The 20,510-nt window shown below is 33.7% G+C and overlaps 3 protein-coding genes across 3 annotated transcripts; all 3 read left to right on the forward strand.

Annotated features, from left to right (window-relative positions):
* Positions 1 to 820: 820 nt before the first annotated feature.
* On the forward strand, positions 821 to 8,095 carry LOC115725059 (transmembrane 9 superfamily member 1). Its single transcript, XM_030654475.2, has 12 exons — positions 821 to 1,284; positions 2,820 to 3,015; positions 3,094 to 3,198; positions 4,060 to 4,077; positions 4,190 to 4,287; positions 4,385 to 4,537; positions 4,682 to 4,816; positions 4,926 to 5,092; positions 5,610 to 5,704; positions 5,880 to 6,253; positions 6,816 to 7,089; positions 7,483 to 8,095. The coding sequence occupies exons 1-12, from the start codon at positions 1,192 to 1,194 to the stop codon at positions 7,548 to 7,550; spliced, it is 1,776 nt and encodes a 591-aa protein (XP_030510335.1). The 5' UTR covers positions 821 to 1,191; the 3' UTR covers positions 7,551 to 8,095.
* A 339-nt stretch (positions 8,096 to 8,434) lies between these two features.
* Positions 8,435 to 9,403, forward strand: LOC115725061 (ferredoxin). Its single transcript, XM_030654477.2, has one exon. It carries the CDS (start codon positions 8,713 to 8,715, stop codon positions 9,154 to 9,156), a length of 444 nt encoding a protein of 147 aa, XP_030510337.1. The 5' UTR covers positions 8,435 to 8,712; the 3' UTR covers positions 9,157 to 9,403.
* A 2,428-nt stretch (positions 9,404 to 11,831) lies between these two features.
* Positions 11,832 to 12,535, forward strand: LOC115725060 (ferredoxin-like). Its single transcript, XM_030654476.2, has one exon. The coding sequence runs from the start codon at positions 11,925 to 11,927 to the stop codon at positions 12,384 to 12,386; it is 462 nt and encodes a 153-aa protein (XP_030510336.1). The 5' UTR covers positions 11,832 to 11,924; the 3' UTR covers positions 12,387 to 12,535.
* The last annotated feature ends 7,975 nt before the right edge of the window (positions 12,536 to 20,510 follow it).

Genomic DNA, 20,510 nt, shown 5'->3' on the forward strand with positions numbered 1-20,510 from the left:
CTAATAAAATTTATGTACACCATTTACATAAAATTTATGTATAATGCACATATATATTATTACTAATAACATAGAAATAACTGAGTTAAAAATAAAAAATCGATCTCACACACTAAATATGTATGGTAATATTTTTTATAATAATCAAAATTTTAATATTATTTAAATTTTATTTATGAATTCAAAAATAGTATTTAAATTAATATAATAGAAGGAATAATTCAATCACACCAACTATTTTTTAAGTTATCAACATTACCCTTATATTAAAGTAGTTATATTACTAAGAGAAGAACATTGTAAGGTTAAACTTTCAAAATAAATAAGGTAATGTATATCATTATTCTCTTCCTAGTATTAATCTATTCTAAATAGTCCTAAAAAAGTATGGGTTATATTTTTTCTTCATCAAGTATTTAAGATAAATGATTTCATTTGTCAAGAAAAAAAAATGAATGATTTCTATAATATAAAATCTTAAGTATGAAGATACAATCAAAATAATAATAATAATAATAATAATAATAATAATAATAATAATAATAATAATAATAATAATAATCTTTGATTTTTTTTGTTTTGTTTTTTTTTTTTTTCTGTTGAAAATATCTCCTCCAAATTCCATTGTTAGAGATTGGATACACATATATCCTAAAAAAAGAAAAGAAAAGAAAAAGATATGATACATATAAATTATTAATATCTTGATTACCAGCACTCCCAATCATGAATTAAATAAATTACTTAAATGCTACAAAGTAATAATATAATTACTTTTGATACAAATATATAAGAACCTATTTGAGTGTTTTATTAATAAAAATTTCTTTTAAAAAAATTGCAAAGAAAAATCAAATACCAGATATATCTCATTTTTGCTCGACTATGATCCAAAAAAAAAAGATGATTGGGGATTAAGGATCATTAGTTCTCTTTGTAAACGTGGCTACTGGGCCGGGCCTAATTGGTCCAAGCCCAAAACATTACCACCAATAAATAAATAAATGAAATTATTACAAATGCAAAATAATAGAAAGAAAATAAAAACGTTGGTAAGTCGCAACACCCAACTTTTCTCGCTCTTACGATAAAAAGCAAGGTGAGATATATATAATACAAGACAAGTCAGAAATCTGAGTACAGAGCCGGAGCCTCTCATCGATTCAGATCCCACTGTCGCCGGCGATCGCCATGTTCTCCGCCGTTCGATCCCTCCCTCTCCTCACTTTAGCTTCTCTTTTTCTTCTTCTCTCGCCGACTTTCGCTTCCGATTCAGATCACAAGGTGAGCTTTGATCCACTTCTTTTTACCCTAACATCTTAACCTAATGTTTGACTATTAGATCTTGTTCTTTATGCATCTGCTGTCATTGAATTTCGTTTGGATCTATGGGTTATTACCCGTTTTTCTGCTCCTCAATTGGGCTCGTTTGTTTTTTTTTTGTACTTTCTTCAAGCGTCGGTAGCCTTTAATTCTTGTTCTTTGAGCTTTTAATGTGCATTTTTCTAAGCAAAGTTTTGTGAATTTGGGCTGAGTGGAGGAAATGGAGTCATGGGTGTTCTTTGTAAGGGTTAGATCTCAACTGGGGTTTTTTTTGTTTTTGTTTTTGTTTTTTATATTGTTATTTATGCAGTTTTCGTTAAAAAATAAATGAAAAAAAGACTAGTGCTAGGCATTCCACGTGGGAGTATAGCTGAGCGTGATGGCTGAGCTGCTGGCATTGTTGGGATCATGGTCAGGAGTTCCAGTAAGATTTGGATAGTGAGTGGTCTATGAGTTTTTGGTGATATTCTTACAGTTATGGTATTGGGGTTTTTGTTATTTTTCTAAATGCCGGAGTCCTGAACTGTGTTGACGTTTTAAGGCACATTTGCTTTGTTTTTTTTTTGTTTTTTTTTTTTTTTTTTTTTGTTCTTAACAAGTTCTCAGTACAGAGTTTGATGTTTCTCTTGTAAATTATGATGAGATGATCTACAGTCTATGTAGATGTGTTCAAGTTGGATCCTTATCCAATTCTGATGATGGCTTAGTGGATGAATTAGTAATTTGTAAATCAGAACCAACTGCTGAAATACACAATTAGACTTAGATAGATCCGTGCTTTTGCTTAAGCACTTGATAAGACTTTCGGTTTGTTTTACCTGTTTAGTTGCTTTACCCCATTGATTCTTATTTATAAAGTGGAGATGCTAGGGATACCTTAAATTGAACTTAAAATATTGGGGCTTTTTCGGAATGCGTCTTCCTGTTCAATTTTTATTTTATGGATTTTAATAATGTATTTAACTCAATACCTTTAAATAATATGAGTGCAATGCAATACCATTTCAGTTATTCCTATTATAAAGATGTGATAAATGTAATGATGAATAGTTGAAGGGGGTGTTGTTCTCTGATTTAGTTAGGGGTTGGAATAATTTTTTGTAATTTGTTAACTTACAATCTTTAAGTGTCATTCATACCACCTTCTCCTTGTATCGACTTGGCAATCATTATAATTTTGTTTCTTTCAAGTAAAAATAAAAAATAAATGTGAAGGCATTTCAAGGTTGGTTCTTATTACAGAACTTTTTGAGCACTTGTCTCGTGCATTTCATCTTCCTTTCAGCTGGAGCTGGTTGTAAATTCCTGTCTTCCTTGTATGCTTGAAATCCATGGTTGTAATTGTAAAGTCTAATCTAATAAATTTCCGCTCCTATCTTTTGGAGAATATGTATAGTATGTTTATTCTAGATATTGTATAAAGTAGTTCAACGTTTTTATTGTTGCATCTAACTCCATTCTTATTTCACTTATATCTGTCTTGGATTCTTTTGCAGTATAAAAAAGAGGATGCAGTTACACTTTGGGTAAATAAAGTTGGTCCTTACAACAACCCACAAGAAACGTACAACTATTATAGCCTTCCCTTTTGTCATCCAGCTGGAAGTTCTGCTGCTCACAAATGGGGTGGTCTTGGTGAGGTCTTGGGAGGAAATGAACTTATTGAGAGCGGGTTTGAGATAAAGTTCCAACGTACGTCCACATCCTTTTAATTTTTTAAAGTTATATGGAGTTGTTAGATGAAAATCACTAAATTTCATTGTTTTGCAGAAAATGTGGAGAAGACTGTCATTTGTCAACTTGAACTTGATGAAGCAAAGGTTAAACAATTCAAGGATGCAATTGAGAATAGCTATTGGTTTGAATTCTTTATGGGTATGTTCTGTATATACTCTTGCTGACAAAATTTTATGGATGCTATCATGCTATTATCATACCTATTGGCTTAGTGATATGTGCTCGGTGCATCTTGAATGGCTACTATATTTCCAAATTTATAACTAAAAGCAGGCAAGAATTCTTAGTCTACAACTTAGGTAGTACATTAATGTTAGCAGGAAACGGGTTCTTATGGAATAGCAGTTGAAAACTTACCTGCTTTGATTTTTTGACAGTTTATTTTGGATGTAATGCCATAGAGAATATGCTCAAAATAACTATTGTAACTATGTAAGTTACTCATGGTGTATTTGTACTTTTGTTGTAGCTAGTAGGTGCATGGTTTCTGAAAATACATGACATGAATCTCATATTCGCAAAAGTGATCAATAATTGTGTGCGTATTGATAGAATGGGGTACAATATTGAAACAAAATGGTTTTTGTCTTGACATTTCATATTAGTTTGTTTACATACTGTGATTGCCAGTACTAAGTACTGGTTTAGGGTTACAAAAGAATGGTGCTTGCAACTTAATTCATTACTGCAATTTAAGGATATGTATAGATTTTGTAGAACAAAATTGAGATTTATACATTTGGGTAGAATATTTGCATAAGTAAATATAGAGAAGTTGTTTTAATGGCGCTATTGGAGTTGAGAGTAGTTAAACAAGTAGGACAGTGATTTTATTATTAAAGCATTGAAAGTAATTAACCAAATGTATATGCTCTGAGCATATTGATTGATATCCCCTCGATTCCCTTATTTTCCAAACTGCTAGTGCTAACTCAATATTTGTTTTGCATTGTTTGATGCTATCTGCCGTGGTCTTTGGTATGTTACATACAAGTTCAGACGATCTGCCATTATGGGGTATGTAGTGATCTCATTCTTTAAAAGTTCAAGTTTGTTATTCAGTACTATGGAATTGTTAGTCCTTGCAATTAATTTCTATTATCCTCTTCTCCTTTTTGTATGGTTGTAGGCTTTGTTGGTGAGTTGCATCCTGATAAGAACAGCGATAATGGCAAGCATGTTCTGTACACACATAAGAATATTAATGTTCAGTACAATAAAGATCAGGTTTGTTGGTCTTTAATTCCCATGTCATTTTCTACAGTTAGCTGTTTTAGCTGTCACATGCCATCTGTATCATGGCTAAGCTTTCTATAACATGTAGATAATTCACGTGAACCTCTCTCAAGAGAGTCCAAAGCCTTTGGAAGTTGGTCGAACACTGGACCTGACATACTCTGTCAAATGGACTCCAACGAATGTCACCTTTGCACGTCGGTTTGATGTGTATTTGGATTACCCCTTTTTTGAGCATCAGGTAAAAATATAATTAGGATCGTTTCATTTCTTTATGTTACCTCATGTTGCTTTGTTACCAGTTTCCCTGTAATCATGTATGTTTTCACTTTTTATAAATGTAGAGCTTGGTTTTAGTGATACGTTTAATTTATTCATCATGCAGATCCATTGGTTCTCAATATTCAATTCATTCATGATGGTCATCTTCCTCACTGGATTGGTTTCAATGATATTAATGAGAACTTTGAGGAATGACTATGCAAAATACGCACGAGAAGATGATGATCTTGAGACTTTGGTATGATATCTTAATTTATTTGTAAATTCTTTTCGTGCAATTTTTTAACTACTGGGAGGTGTTTTAGCTTGTAAAATGTGGTATTGAATCTGTATTTTCCACTTTTCAGGAAAGAGATGTAAGCGAAGAGTCTGGCTGGAAACTTGTTCATGGGGATGTTTTCCGGCCTCCTAGGAACTTAGTGATTCTTTCTGCCGTTGTAGGAACAGGTGCCCAGTTAGCATTGCTTGTTCTCCTTGTCATCTTGTTGGCAATTGTTGGAATGCTATATGTTGGGTAAGTGGACAACTTAACAGAATATATCTGCACTCATTGTTGAGTTTTATTTTTAATCTGCCTTGGCTGATGTTATTAGTTTTATTCTTCTTTGCATACTTGTTTTGCATTATGAGCATATGAGCATTGATGTTTACACACCTCTTACTTAATTATTGCTCACTGTTGGCCACAACAACGATATACTATGTAAGAAGGAAGTGCTAATAGAGTTATTAAAGAGCAGGACATATTCAAGCTTATAAAGAGCCATTCTAACTAGTAACTAGGCAGCTGTGTCATAAAAACTTCAATTTTAATATCAAGATAAATGTTGGGTTGGAACTGGTTCTGGACTACAATGTGCTCTATTGTAGTTCCACTGTTCTCAGTAATTTATGGAGTACAATAAGTCGTGCTGTATGGACATCTTGATATGTTTTCTATCAAGCTCATTGTTATATTATGACCTTTTGGTTTAACTATGACAGGATCATTTGCCTAGTCTTGTATGTCTTACTCATTTTTGGTATTTCAGGAGAGGAGCAATTGTTACAACGTTCATAGTATGCTATGCTCTTACGTCATTCATTTCTGGTTATGTAAGCGGTGGGATGTACTCGAGACATGGTGGTAAGATTTAGTAATTGATCCACTTTTATATTTGATTTTTTCTCAGTTTTTTCTAGCTATGTAATGATGTTAAAAATTTCTATTAATGCTTCTGTAGCATGTTTTGTATGGTTGTTCTGATTCTGTGAATCTGTTTTGGCCTTTTCTTGTTATTTAACTTCTGAAAAATTGACAGGTAAAAGCTGGATAAAGTCAATGATTCTGACAGCATCCCTATTTCCATTTATGTGCTTTGGGATTGGATTTATCTTGAACACAATTGCCATTTTCTACGGGTCTTTAGCAGCTATCCCATTTGGCACAATGGTGGTTGTCTTTGTCATTTGGGCTTTCATCTCTTTTCCTTTGGCACTTCTTGGTACAGTTGTTGGAAGAAATTGGAGTGGTGCCCCTAACAATCCTTGTAGAGTTAAGACCATTCCTCGACCTATTCCTGAGAAGAAGTGGTACTTGACACCATCTGTAGTCTCATTGATGGGAGGACTTCTACCATTTGGCAGCATATTTATTGAGATGTACTTCGTCTTCACATCATTCTGGAATTACAAGGTGCGCCCCAGAATTGTTGCATAGTTAATAAAATATTCTCATTTAAAGTATCATTAGATAAAGTAATATTCAAATGCAAAATTTTAGTTTTCAATAGAGTTTCCTTCTGCAAAATTTGTGGACTTCCAATGATTGGCTGGCTGGTAAGAGTAAGATTTGTACAGCGAGTAAGGTTTGGGATATATTCTTCAGAGATTGATGTACCTTTTTATTTTTATTTATTACATGTTGAAGTTGGGGTTGTCAGAAAAAGTACTGGGGGGTATTTAGTTAAGATGGTTTACTTACAAGTATTTGATCTCTATCTACAAAATCATTGCTCCATTCTCGTTGGAAAGAGTCATTTATACATAGTGCAGCGGTGTTCTGAGGGGCAGATATTAGTTGCTAACTAATAAACTAAATATTCTGAAGAACCTGTATATGAAATGAAGAATGAACACAACTGTGCATGAACTTTATTATCATTAGGGCTTTATATATTCATTGTTTTCCACTTTCTAAATTTCATTTAATGCATCCTTGAGCCTAATATTTTGTCTTTATGCTGTATGGTCAACAGGTGTACTATGTTTATGGTTTTATGCTGCTCGTTTTTCTGATTCTCGTTATTGTCACTGTTTGTGTGACAATTGTGGGCACATATTTCTTGCTGAATGCTGAGAACTATCACTGGCAATGGACTTCTTTCTTTTCGGCTGCTTCAACAGCCGTGTATGTGTACTTGTATTCAATCTATTACTACTACGTAAAGACAAAAATGTCTGGCTTCTTCCAGACCAGCTTCTATTTTGGATACACTATGATGTTTTGTCTCGGATTGGGAATCCTCTGCGGTGAGTTCTTTAAATTGTCATCAAATTTTGTGTCACATTTCCTTTTTGCATTTGATTGTATTAATGCACTTTACTTCCCATTGATTTCAGTGGATGGTGCCTATTTTTGTTAGTCCCTATTTAGGTTCCGTGCTATTATCTTTGGCATTACTAGTAACTCAAGTAAACTTGGCACATTTAGTGGGTTAATACTAATTAGTGCATATGAATCTTTTAATTAATTTTATCGAATGTTTTGTATGCATGGTAAAATCAGCCCCCACATTTTTGTCCTTATTCATAAGATAGATGTACAGACACTTGGTACCAATGTCTAAGCTTGTTTGCTTTAGATGAGAGGCAATGCATGATATAAATTTGGTTTTATATTTATGCTGATTATTTACTTTATAGGTGCTGTTGGCTATCTCGGCTCAAATTTGTTTGTGAGGAGGATCTACAGAAACATCAAGTGTGATTAAGATTTCTTGAAGAGGAACAGCCTGATAGAGCTTCCTGAATTGCATTGTTGATAAAATACAGTTGGAGAGGAACGATTATCGGTCTTATATGAAGAAGCCACAGAGTATCATCAGGTTGAAAGGATGGTGTTATATTAGGATGAGGATGTATTCTTCTTTCTCTGGTTTTGGGGAAGCCTTGAGATTTTCCTCCTTTTTTTTGTTTCATTTTTTTTTAACTTCAGTTCTTTTTCCCCGGCTGTAAGTGAAAGCCTTAATTTAGAATTATGAGATTATTCTATACTCTTAAGAAAATTAGCAAATTAGACTGTCATCTTTTTACTTCTTTATATTTGGACCCTTTTACATATAGGTTCTCCATGTAAGCACACTGCTACTGTGTCTCTCTCTAGTCTCTCTACCCGATACTCTTGTTTTGCTATATGCTTTTCTTAGGAATGTATGAACTTAAAAGGGGGAGAGAATGACATCCAAATGAATTTTTGTGCTTCTGTGTCAATGTAAGTTACTTTGTGCAATTATTATTCTTTTGTACCTCTTCTAAATTCTTTGCACCCATTTAAAACCTCATCTTTAGACAATTTTGTTCATTTTTAATTTAATTTAGTTGTGCTAGGATATATGGTTGGTTATTTTTGCACTTTCTAAGATTTTAGGAGATAAATAATGTGATACCTCATCTCGTTGGGAGGTTCTCTGTTTCTCTATAACATCTTTTAAATTGGCATGTCAATTGGGGAGAGTAATTTTTATTTGTTGTTTTCATAACATTACTGGTAAAGAAAAAAGAAAATGAAGATGAGTAATTTTTGTCCCTTTTTCCTAAAATATTTGGTTGGGTTTTTATTTGTCCAAGCAATTGAGATTCAGTCATCTATCTGAAATAACTGTTATTATTACCCAAGTTGATAAAAACATCTTGTTGAGTTGATAATGTAATAAACGATTGATACATGTGATATCCATTATTCAGTGGATGATAATCGATACTAGATAAAGATAAAAACCACTAGCATGCTGCCACGTGGCAGATAGAATCCATGCCAGTGCACACTCTCTCCTATCATTGCCACACAACATCCACAAGCCTCACTCAAAAACTTTGACACATTCTATTTTTGGCCACCAAAACACCAAAGAGAGAAGACTATCAACCAAAAAGATGGCCTCAACAACAGCAGCAGCAGCTACCATGATGAACACCTCCTTTGTAAGGAGACAGCCAACGGCAACCTCCCTAAGGGCGGTTCCGAACGTGGGACAATCCCTTTTCGGCGGCCTAAAGGCTAGCCGAGGAGGGCGTGTGACAGCCATGGCTACATACAAAGTGAAGCTGATTACACCAGATGGGGATAAGGAAATCAAGTGCCCGGAAGACACGTACGTGTTGGACAGAGCCGAAGAAGAGGGATTAGACTTGCCATACTCATGCCGGGCCGGGGCTTGCTCCTCATGCGTTGGAAAGGTGGTTGAAGGTAAAGTGGACCAGTCAGACAATAGCTTCCTTGATGATGATCAAATTGCTGAGGGTTGGGTTCTCACATGTGTTGCTTTGCCTCTCTCTGATGTTGTCATTCAGACTCACAAGGAAGACGAGCTTGATTAGTAAATGTGCTCTACTACCACTCTTCAATTCATCATTTTCATAAATAAAATTTGATGTTTTCGTAAGGAAGCCACTTTTTTTTTTTTTTTTTTTTTTTTTTGGGAATAAAAGGATTAAGACTTAAGAGTTGCTTCTTTAATATTACAATACGTGGGACATTGTTGAGTCTTAAATGACTGCAACACCATTTGTAGTGCTTGATAGCTTATTGGAGTTTTTAAGTTTCAGCAGTGAAAGTTCTCTCGTATTGAATGTTTGTTCTAATTTCTTATATTATTACCTTAGGCAATTTTGTTACTAATTTACAACATATTACTAATCTCTATTGAAAAATATTCGAATATATAATTTTTTAAAATGGAATATTAGAAGGAAATATAATTTTATACTCAAAAAAAACAAAATAAATATGGTTTTTATATGGGTAAATCTTTTAAAATATATATAATTTTCTAAGAGGAAATTATAAAAAGTTAAAATTTTGGTGAAGTAAAAATAAGAACTTAATATTTTTTGTGGGATAAAGAATAAAATTTATCTATATATATTTATAGGGTATTCCTTAAGTGAGAGCATCACTTTTGTTCTTATAAGTGAGGACATTTTTGTAGCTCTTAATTTTTTCTAATGATGGAGTATCACATATATCATTAATGAGTTATTTCAAAAAAATAAAAATAAAATAATAATAATAATAATAATAATAATAATAATAATAATAATAATAATAATAAAAAGAAGTTATTAGATTTAATACCCACGTATTCTACCCATTAATCAAATGAGAATACAATTTTTTTTTTTCAATTCCACCCTATCACCTCTCATGATAATAGAAAGAATCTTCTTCATCAATTCCATAAATCCCAAAAACATTTTGTTCTTCATCTTCCTCCTGTTTCTATTAGCCACAAGCATTTTTCATTATGTATTTTAATTTCAAATTATTGTGTACAATGCTGTTATAGAAAAAAATTTCACCATGCATATTAAGACTGAAAGAGAGAATGCCAGAGATATGTATTTTTTTTTAAAAGGAATGCAAGAGATACTTCAATGGAAAACTTTTTTTTAACTGTGGAAAATAATAGGACTAAAGGCATTAGATGGAGTGGAGATATTGAAACAACTAAGATTGAAATATACGTGTAAATTTTGTATGATATATTTATTAAATTCAGGTTGTCCTATTCAGAGTTCAATTTATTTAGAAAAAAAAAAAGAATCAAATTAAAAAACTCATTGTATAGTATATTATTGATCTAGAAAATAAAATCCCCCTAATCAACTCTTTCATTAAAGTTACAAAAAAAAAAAATTTAATATTAAAACAATTAATAACATGTTTTACAACTTATTATAACCCTATACATCTCCAATACACAACCAATCAAAACTAAAAAAAATACCCTCATGAGTGAGAGCAAAAATGGTCCTCTCACCAAAAAATTTTCCTATATTTATATGTATAAATATATTGAGCATGCCTCTACAAGAACCCCCCTTTCCCTCTGCCTTTTATTATCTTTTTCCATGTATGAAATAAATACCTTTATATATACTGAAGGAAATGGTCTTAAAAAATTGTATAACAATTTAAACTCATTCTAAACCAACCAAATTCTACTGCCTCAAAATAAAATGATAGATCCCTAACCACTCAAAATTTGACTTCAGATTGACACTTTCCATATTGAATAAGACTCTGAAGATTAAATAACTTCTCTACATTATTTGGAGAAATGCTGAAGGGGCGTTTAGGTGGAAACACTGTAAGAAGTGATAAATCGTTATAAGTGTAATTTAATATTGAGTCCTACATATTTTAATTTAATAAATAATATAAGAAATTGCTAATCATACAACGCACCACATCAATATAGTGTTGGACACCTTAAAGTATCTAATAGCAATGCTCCTAATAAATTTTTACATGTGGACGAGTTTTTTAAATGGGTGTCAATATAAGTGTCCACGATAACATAACTAGAAAAGAATATAAAATTAACGGATTTGAATTTAACAATTAACTTAAATAAATACAAATCAAATAAGTTAAACATGTATACTAAAAATTTTAAGTTAAAGACGGATTAACTTACTAAATTTAAAATTGACATAAAAATACGTATTAATAAACAAATTATAAATATACTGACAAAAAATTAGCCACTTTATTTATTTAAAAATAAAACTTTTTATACCTACAATATATATTTAATATGTTTTATTAGTCATTTTGCTAAATTTTTGTATTTATCTAATTAATCTATATATTTTTGGCCATTCTCCCCTTAATTGTTTTTGACAATATAAATTTTTCAAAATTTTTTTAAAAAAAATTACAAGTGGCCTAACTTACACTATTATAAAAAAATTAAACAAAAAACCTCTTTGAAATGCCAAAATAAATAACCAGTTTTAGAGGGTATACTTCGGATTTTTCCTAAAATTTACTTTGATTATAAAAAGTCACAATAAAATTACATCTCCAGAAAAAGAAAAGATTTACAAAATATGCAATCCTCCAAATATATACAAAAATATTATCCAATACTTTATTATCAAAAATACCCAAAAGAAATAGAGAAAAAATTAATTACTAGATAAAACTGAAAACCACTAGCATTCTGCCACGTGGCAGATAGAATCCCATGCCAATGCACACACTCTCATATTACTTCTACACTATATCCACAAGCCCCCCACTCAAAAACTCCAAACAAAACACAAAAAAGAAAAAGCTCTATTCTATCAACCAAAAAGATATGGCCTCAACAACAACAGCAGCCACCGCTCTATCAAGCACAACCATGATGAGCACCTCCTTTGTAAGGAGACAGCCAACGGCAACCTCCCTAAGGGCGGTTCCGAACGTGGGACAATCCCTTTTCGGCGGCCTAAAGGCTAGCCGAGGAGGGCGTGTGACAGCCATGGCTGCATACAAAGTGAAGCTAATTACACCAGAAGGGGATTCAGAAATCGAGTGCCCCGACGACACCTACGTGCTGGACCAAGCCGAGGATGCAGGAATAGACTTGCCATACTCATGCCGGGCTGGGGCTTGCTCCTCATGCATTGGAAAAGTGGTTGAAGGTAAAGTGGACCAATCAGACAATAGCTTCCTTGATGATGATCAAATGGCTGAGGGTTGGGTTCTCACATGTGTTGCTTACCCTCTTTCTGATGTTGTCATTGAAACTCACAAGGAAGAAGAGTTTGCTGCTTAAATGTTCTGCAACAAAAGGATTAAGACTTATTAAGAGTTGAATCTTTAATTGGATGCAACACCATTTGTAGTGCTTGCTAGCTTATTGGAGTTCTTTTTGTATTTTTGTTTTAGTAGTGAAAGTTCTCTCATATTGAATGTTTGCTCCAATTTCTTATATTATTACCTTAGACAATTGGGTTACTAATTTACAACATATTCTACCACAAATTACTATTGGAAAAATATTCGAATATGTACTTTGGGTTGCATTAATCCATTTTTTTAGGAGGAGTAAAATATATAAATTTAATTTTTTAAATGGAATATTAGAGAGAAATATGATTTTTCTAAGGGTCAATATAATTTTGTAAGAGGAAAAATAAGAACATATAATTTTTCCTCAAAACCCCCTTTCCCTCTGCCTCTTATTATCCTTTCATGTATGAAATAGACACCTTTGGATAAGGAAATGGTCTCAAAAAATTGTCTTAAAAATCTAAGGTTTCCAAACGAATAAAATTCTACTCCCTCAAATGAAACGATCCTTATCTACCACATAAAATTTGACTTCCCACCACACAAAATTTAACATATCAGGTATCAGTGTGGTGTACATAGAGTTGCACTAAGATACCAACAGATATATATTAAGCATATCAGTAGCCATTAGATTAACATATCGAGATATTGGTAAAGTGTACATAGAGATGCATTGAGATATCAACATATATATGCTATAGATTTTGTTGTACGAACGTTCCATACTCAGCATGCGTGGGACGCGGGATAAGATTGTAATTGAGTACTGTATGGGCGCCTAGTTATAAATTATAATCTAGTTTATGTTTTTCTTATTGAGTCTATCAACTCACAGATATTGTTTATATATCTAGGTAAAGACAAAGCAAATACTAAATAGTAGTGAGCTCAAGCTAATGAAGTTGTACATATCGAGGTGGTTAGACCTGGAGTGTTCAGATTTTCGAGACAATAGGCTTCATTTTGATAGTCGCTAGGAAACAATTTTTGTAACTATAGTATTTTAAAAATGGTTGTAACTTTAAAACGGGATCTCAGATTATGTAAAGTATTTATATATTTAAAATTAAGGTCTAATTATAAAATTTTTAATTATTCACGTTTTCAATAAACCTTTTATTAGCAAAGGTAGGGGTGTGTAGAAATTCATCCGATCCAATTACAACCGATTGATCCAATCTCAATTGATCTAATAGAATTGGATCGAATGTAAACTTTGAAAATCTAATTGGATCGTATCGGTTGTTGGATGAGATATCCAATCCAATGGATAACCAAACTGAACCGATCCAATTATCATCCAATAATATTTATATCTTTTTAAAATACATTTATAATTTTATATATTTAATATCTTTTATTAAAAATATATATTAAATGATTTATTACATATTTAACACATGAGACTAAAGAAAAAAAAATAGTTATAAAATATTAATTCTCATATTCCTAAATGCCAATAAAATTATCAATGGGTATTGAATAAGTTTTATTTTTGACAGATTTATTATAGGATCGTGAGAATTAGGTTGGACTAAACTAATGTTTATTATGTATGTTGGGTTGTTAGGTTTTAAATTATATTTTCTTATATATATTTTTCTGTTTATTGAAATCAACTTAAATGGTAGCTAAAATAGATTGGATGGATCCAATTCAATCTAATAGAAAACTATTTAATGCATCCAATGGTTGGAACTGATCCAATCTAATACATCCATTAAATCGGATCAGATCGGATGACTCAATTCGATTGGATTAGATCAAATGAGAAAATCTATTATCCAATAAATAATTAGATTAGATCGGTTGGATCCAAATTCATTGGATGTGCTCCAATGAACACCTTTAAGCAAAGAAGTGCACAGTAAATTAAAGTCACGATAACGTGTCTAATCTAGTAGGGTGTTACAATAAATCAATCAGGTTGTATTTTGGTAACAACATGAGCTCTATAAGGTAAAATGCACATTGACTTTGAGCTAATTGTTATTAAAATGATGTTCGGAGATATAAAGTGTTTATAGAACAATTAAGAACGAATTCCATATTTTCGTATCTGGATCATTAAGGATATATCACTTAAGACTTTTTTTAGGAGCTTGTTGCTTATATATGGATGTGGTATTATTTAAGATTGTGATGGTTTAGTGGAAGTTTATATTTGGGATGTTCTATCAAGCTGACACATATTTATAGTTTGATTCTACAGATAAAATATTGACTTAAGTTTTGGGTACTCTGAATGTATTCTTTCTATTGATGTTTAAGTATAAGGATAGAAAGACTAAATGATTAATCTCAATTAAGGAGGACCAGTTGGAGATAGGCATGATTATATCACATTTTCATGTAATTTTCAGGCTACGCATCCATGATTGATCTATATCATTTGATTGTATTCATATATGTGACTATTGATGGGTTTAGCCACGCTAAATGTGGCGAAAGCCGCTTTGATCTTATGTTAGTATAATCAATAGACAAAATTATTTTAAAATACCTATAATTATGATAGCAAAGTTAAGCGCTTATAAGGTTACACACTATAAAAAAAAATATATGTAGCTCAAGTGAAAGATTATTGGATTAAATTCTCAATATGGGCTCATATGTATTGGCGTATTGCTATTTGAAGTTTTACCAAATAAAGTGAACATCTTAGTAGTTGTGAGTCATGGCTATTAAAGTGTTATGGACTAAATGTGTAGATACCTTAAGTAATATTTCTAATTTATTGAGGGACTAAATTAAAAATATTTAAAATTAATAACCTGCCTATGAAGTTATATATTAGTAGTGGTCTCAAAGAAACAAGTGTCACTCTATTCTCATCTTCCTCCATTAAGAGAGAACATAAAAGAACTATTAGTATTGTATTCTTGGAAGATTATTACCTAAAAAATTAGTCTATCTAGATCATCACCGATAATGAATTAAGGTACGCTTTTTCTATTCATATTTTTATTCTCTTTGAATCATTAAAGATTTTCCTTATATTTATATTTATACACTTATAATATATATGTAATATTTTTGTAATAAAATTAATTTTGATATGGTATATGTTATGAGTAAGAAGATTAACATTTATTTCTTCTTAATAGTTAAAGTAGTATCTAAAATTGTTGGTTTTCTCTCTTTTAGATTACTATTTAACAAAGATATTTTTTCTTCGTGGTAGTCTGTTAAATCTCTCTGCCATTGATGAACCAGTAACAAGAAAAACAGAACAGTAGAGAGAAGAACAAGAAAGAGAGAGAAAGACAGTAAAGAGAAGAAAGATAGAAGAAAGACAGATTGAACAAAAGGCAATCTCAATATTGAAAGAATAGACATTGGCATTATATAGCCAATGAATTACATGAGGAGAATCAGTTAGGTACAACAGAATCAGTTAGAACTAATATTGACTAATAAACCGAAATGAACCAATAACAGAATTAACTGATTCTAATGAACAGTAACTAACTAACACTCCTAACACGGCCCCTCAAGCTTACAATTGGAAGCATCTATGAGAACAGAGATGTCTTCAATGGTAAGCTTGGTTCGAAAATGATGAAACCGTGGGGTAGAGATTGCTTTGGTGAGTCCATCAGCAAGCTGATCATGAGCTGGAACGTGCTTGACTTGGACAAGTTTCTGCAGTATCTTTTCTCGCACAAAGTAGAGATCAAGTTCTATGTGCTTGGTGCGGGCATGAAGGACCGGATTAGCAGTTAGAAGGACAGTGCTGAGATTGTCACACCATATTGTTAGTGGCTGAGGAAGTGTGTTGTGTAACTCAGAAAACAGAGAGTGAATCCAAGTTAATTCAGCAACTGTACTTGCTAAGCTGCGATACTTAGCTTCTGTGCTTGAACGAGAGATGGTATGTTGCTTTTTACACTGCCAGGCAACTAGATTAGGTCCATAAAAAATGGTAAAACCAGATGTGGATCGACGATCATCAGGATCCGTGGCCCAGTCAGCATCACAGAAGGCCACTATTTCATGAAGAGGAGCTTTCTTAAGATGAAGTCCATGTGAAATTGTGCCACTTAGATACCAAAGTATCCTTTTAACAGCAAGCCAATGAGTGAGAAGTGGATTGTGCATGAACTGGCAGACTTTATTGACACTGAATGAGATTTTAGGTCTAGTAATAAGAAGATATTGAAGAGCTCCTACGATTGATCGATACAATTGAGGATCAGGATCTGGTTCACTAGCAAAACTAGAGAGTCTAAGACCACTTGTCATAGGTGTCGGGGCAGGTTTTGCATCAAGCATTTGAGCTTTGGTGAGAAGATCTCGAACATATTTTGCCTGTGATAAGTGTAAACCAGATGGAGTGGTTTGAACTTCAACACCAAGAAAGTAGTGTAAATTGCCAAGGTCTTTAAGGGAGAATTTGTCATTGAGAGCCGTGATGAGATGCTGAATGAGTTTAGGGTTGCTGCCAGTTACAAGAATATCATCAATGTAAATGAGCACTAGAGTTGTATCTCGGGTAGTATGCTGGATAAAGAGTGAATGATCAGACTTAGAGGAGTGAAATCCAAGATCCAATAGGCAGTGATGAAGCTTGTCAAACCAAGCACGAGGTGCTTGTTTTAAGCCATATAGAGCCTTGTGCAATTTGCATACCAAGTGAGGAGCTGAAGGGATCTCGAATCCAGGTGGCTGCACCATATAAACTTCCTCATAGAGAGTGCCATTTAAAAAGGCATTATTAACATCAAGTTGTTTGATTGGCCAGCCATGAGACAAAGCAATACTTAGAACAAGTCGAATTGTGACAGGTTTGACAACTGGACTGAAGGTTTCAGTGAAATCAAACCCCGGTTGTTGATGAAACCCTTTGGGAACAAGGCATGCTTTGTAACTATGGTGTGTGCCATCTGAATTTTCTTTCTCTCGAAACACCCATTTGCAACCAATTGGAGTTCGACCCTCAGGAAGAGGTACTAGAGTATAGGTTGCATTTCTGGTCAAAGCTAGCATCTCATATGTCATAGCTTGGTTCCACTTCTCTTGTTGTAAAGCTTCTTTGACTGTTCTTGGAATTTTTGTTGCAATGTATGCTTTCGGTTTATGTATTCCTGATTTGGCACGAGTTTGCATGGCATGAGTATTGGTGGAATGACTTCGTTGTGCCACATCTGATGCTGCATTTCCTGTCTGTACAGTAGCAGAAACAGTAGGCAAACTTGAAGATTGAGCATTCACTCCAGTGGTGGAAGTATTGCAGTGTTGAGATTGTGTTTCTGGCACAGTGTTAGCATCAGGTATGGGAGATACAACTTGAGAAACAAGTGCTGCAATTGGTCTTTGTGGAGATGGCTGCTGCTGCATAATATGTTCCTGCAAGTGAACAGATGGACTTGCCACAGTAGGCACAGTCGAATTAGGAATAACAGTGGTAGTGGGGTGATGTTGGGAGTTGGACACTTGAGCAATAGGTATGTTGGCAGATGTAAGAAATTCAGAGTAAGTGTATGTATCAGTTGCAAGTTTGGGAATGGATGTGTAAGGAAATGACATTTCATCAAATATTACATCTCTTGAAATGTATACCCTGCCAGAAACATCTAGACACTTGTAGCCTTTGTGGTTTAGACTATACCCAAGAAAAGTACATGGTGAAGACCTAAATTGGAGCTTGTGTTTATTATAAGGTCTAATGTTAGGAAAACATTGACAACCAAATGTTTTAAGAGTGGTGTAATCGGGTATGATGCCAAACAGTTTTTGAATAGGTGATATGTTTTGTAAAACAGGTGTTGGTAGTCTATTGGATAAGTAAACAGATGTTCGAAAAGCTTCATCCCAATACTTTAATGGCATTGAAGCTTGGGCAAGAAGAGTAAGGCCATTTTCCACTACATGTCTATGCTTACGTTCAACTAACCCATTTTGTTCATGTGTTGTAGGACAAGGGTGTCTATGAGTGATACCAAACTGTTTGAGATGCTCACTAAATGATCTAAACTCCCGTCCCCAATCTGTTTGAAGACACTTGATCTTTGTGCCTAATTGTAATTCAGATTCTGTTTTGAATTGCAAAAAGGTCTTTAAGGCTTCAAACTTATTTTTTAACATGTAAATCCAAGTGAACCTAGAGTGTGCATCTATAAATTGAATGTAGTATCTATAGCCATTGACAGAAGTTGTTTTAGCTGGCCCCCATAAATCAGCAACAATTAATTGTAAAGGCTCACTATAAATTGTGTGAGATGATTTTGGGAAAGGAAGCTTGTGTATTTTACCCAAGCAACAGGCAGAACAAACATTCAAAGGATCTTTATTGCTGATTGTTATATTACAAGTTTGCAATACAGCTTTGACAACTTTTTCAGAGGGGTGGCCAAGCCTATTGTGCCACAACTCATAGTCAGAAACTTGAGACTTATTACAATGAGTACAAGAAGAGTTTTCTGGTACATTAGTTGGTGACACAGAGGCTATGAGAACACTTGAAACAGCAGGATTAGAAGCTACAGATGCAGTTAAAACTCTGGGAACAGTGACTGTGTTAGGAGATTGCACATGGAATTGAGAGGGATTAAAAGTATAGAGGCCATTCTAGTGTGTCCCAGTGAGAAGGATGGTTCGAGTTGCCTGATCTTTGACAAAGCATTTGTCAGAATGAAACTCAAAAAATACATTATTATCATGAGCAAAACAAGAAACACTTAACAGATTTTTTGTGAGTTTTGGTACATGCAGCAGGTTATTCAAAACAAGTGAATGAGAAGAGTTGGTGTGAACAATAGACTGACCAATATGTTGAATAGAGAGACCCGAGCCATCACCAACAAAGAGTTGTTCATCTCCTTCATATTCGACACCTGTGTTGAGATTTTGCACATTTGGAGTGCAATGGTTCGAAGCACCAGAATCAGGATACCAGCAGCTGTCTTCAGGTTGTGTTGTCTGAGCAACATTAGCTTGAGCTTGGGGAGAATTGGAGTTAGGAAACACTCCTGTGAAGCTTTTATCGAATCGATAGAAGCAATCAAGCATAGTGTGTCCAAGCTTATGGCAAAGCTGACACTGAACTCGATTGGAGTTGGTTGGATACTTTCCACCTCTGCTATTGAAACTGAAACCACCACGACTGTTAGAATTAGGGAAAGAAGAGGTGGACAGATGATTACCTCCATTATAGGTTCTTTGAGTGGTGAATCCACGACCAGTTCCTCGAGATGATGAAGTGAAAGATGAGAGAGGAGGAGTTCGATTTTGATTGTAAAACCGACTGGTGCGATTCGGATAATTTTGATAGGCAATATTGACTTCAGAGAATTGATCCAACTCGGTTGTAGCAAGATTCACACTCAACTCAGCTTCTAAATCTTGATCTGTCTTCTCGATTCGAGACTCAGAAGCTAATAGTAGAGCTTCGATTTCAGCAACTGAATACTCTTCGATTCGAGTATTAGTTGAAATGATAAAAGTGTCATATTCTGGAGGTAAGCCCTTGAAAATGGTAGAGATGTGATCTCTTGCACTCAGAACCTCCCCTACTGAAGCAAGAAGATCAACATGTTGTTTGATTTTTAACAAGTATTCATTCAAGGACATGGATCCTTTTCGTATTTTTTGCAATTTCGTTCTGAATTCCAGGATCTTTGAAGACACTTGCAGAGTGAAATGCTTTTCGAGTGCATGCCAGATTTGTCTTGCTGTGTTGCATCCCACCATGCGAGTGAGGAGGCTTTCTGTCATTGAGGATAACAGCCAAGAAACTAAGAGTTGATCTTGAACCTCCCAATCAAGAAAATCTGGATTGAAGGTATTCGAAGCTTGATCTGCATCACTTAAGAATCGAGGTGGAGGAGCTCGATCTTGAATGAATTTTTGTAACCGATTTCCTCGAATTGCTGCTAGTACCTGTTGTTTCCACAGAAGAAAATTGTGATCATTTAGTCTAATAGACATGTTATGGCTGAAATATACATGATTGTGATCATCAGTGTTGTTTCTCGATCGATTGAGATTAGGTGCTCCATTCATTTGATTGTTCGATCTGCTATTGTTCTGTGTAGCATTGTTGTTGCCTCCAACGTTTGCCATGTTTACAGATAGAGGAGGAACGAGCTCTGATACCATGTTA

The sequence above is a fragment of the Cannabis sativa genome, chromosome 6 (genome assembly GCF_029168945.1).
Source record: "Cannabis sativa cultivar Pink pepper isolate KNU-18-1 chromosome 6, ASM2916894v1, whole genome shotgun sequence".
NCBI classification, from domain to species: Eukaryota; Viridiplantae; Streptophyta; class Magnoliopsida; order Rosales; family Cannabaceae; genus Cannabis; species Cannabis sativa.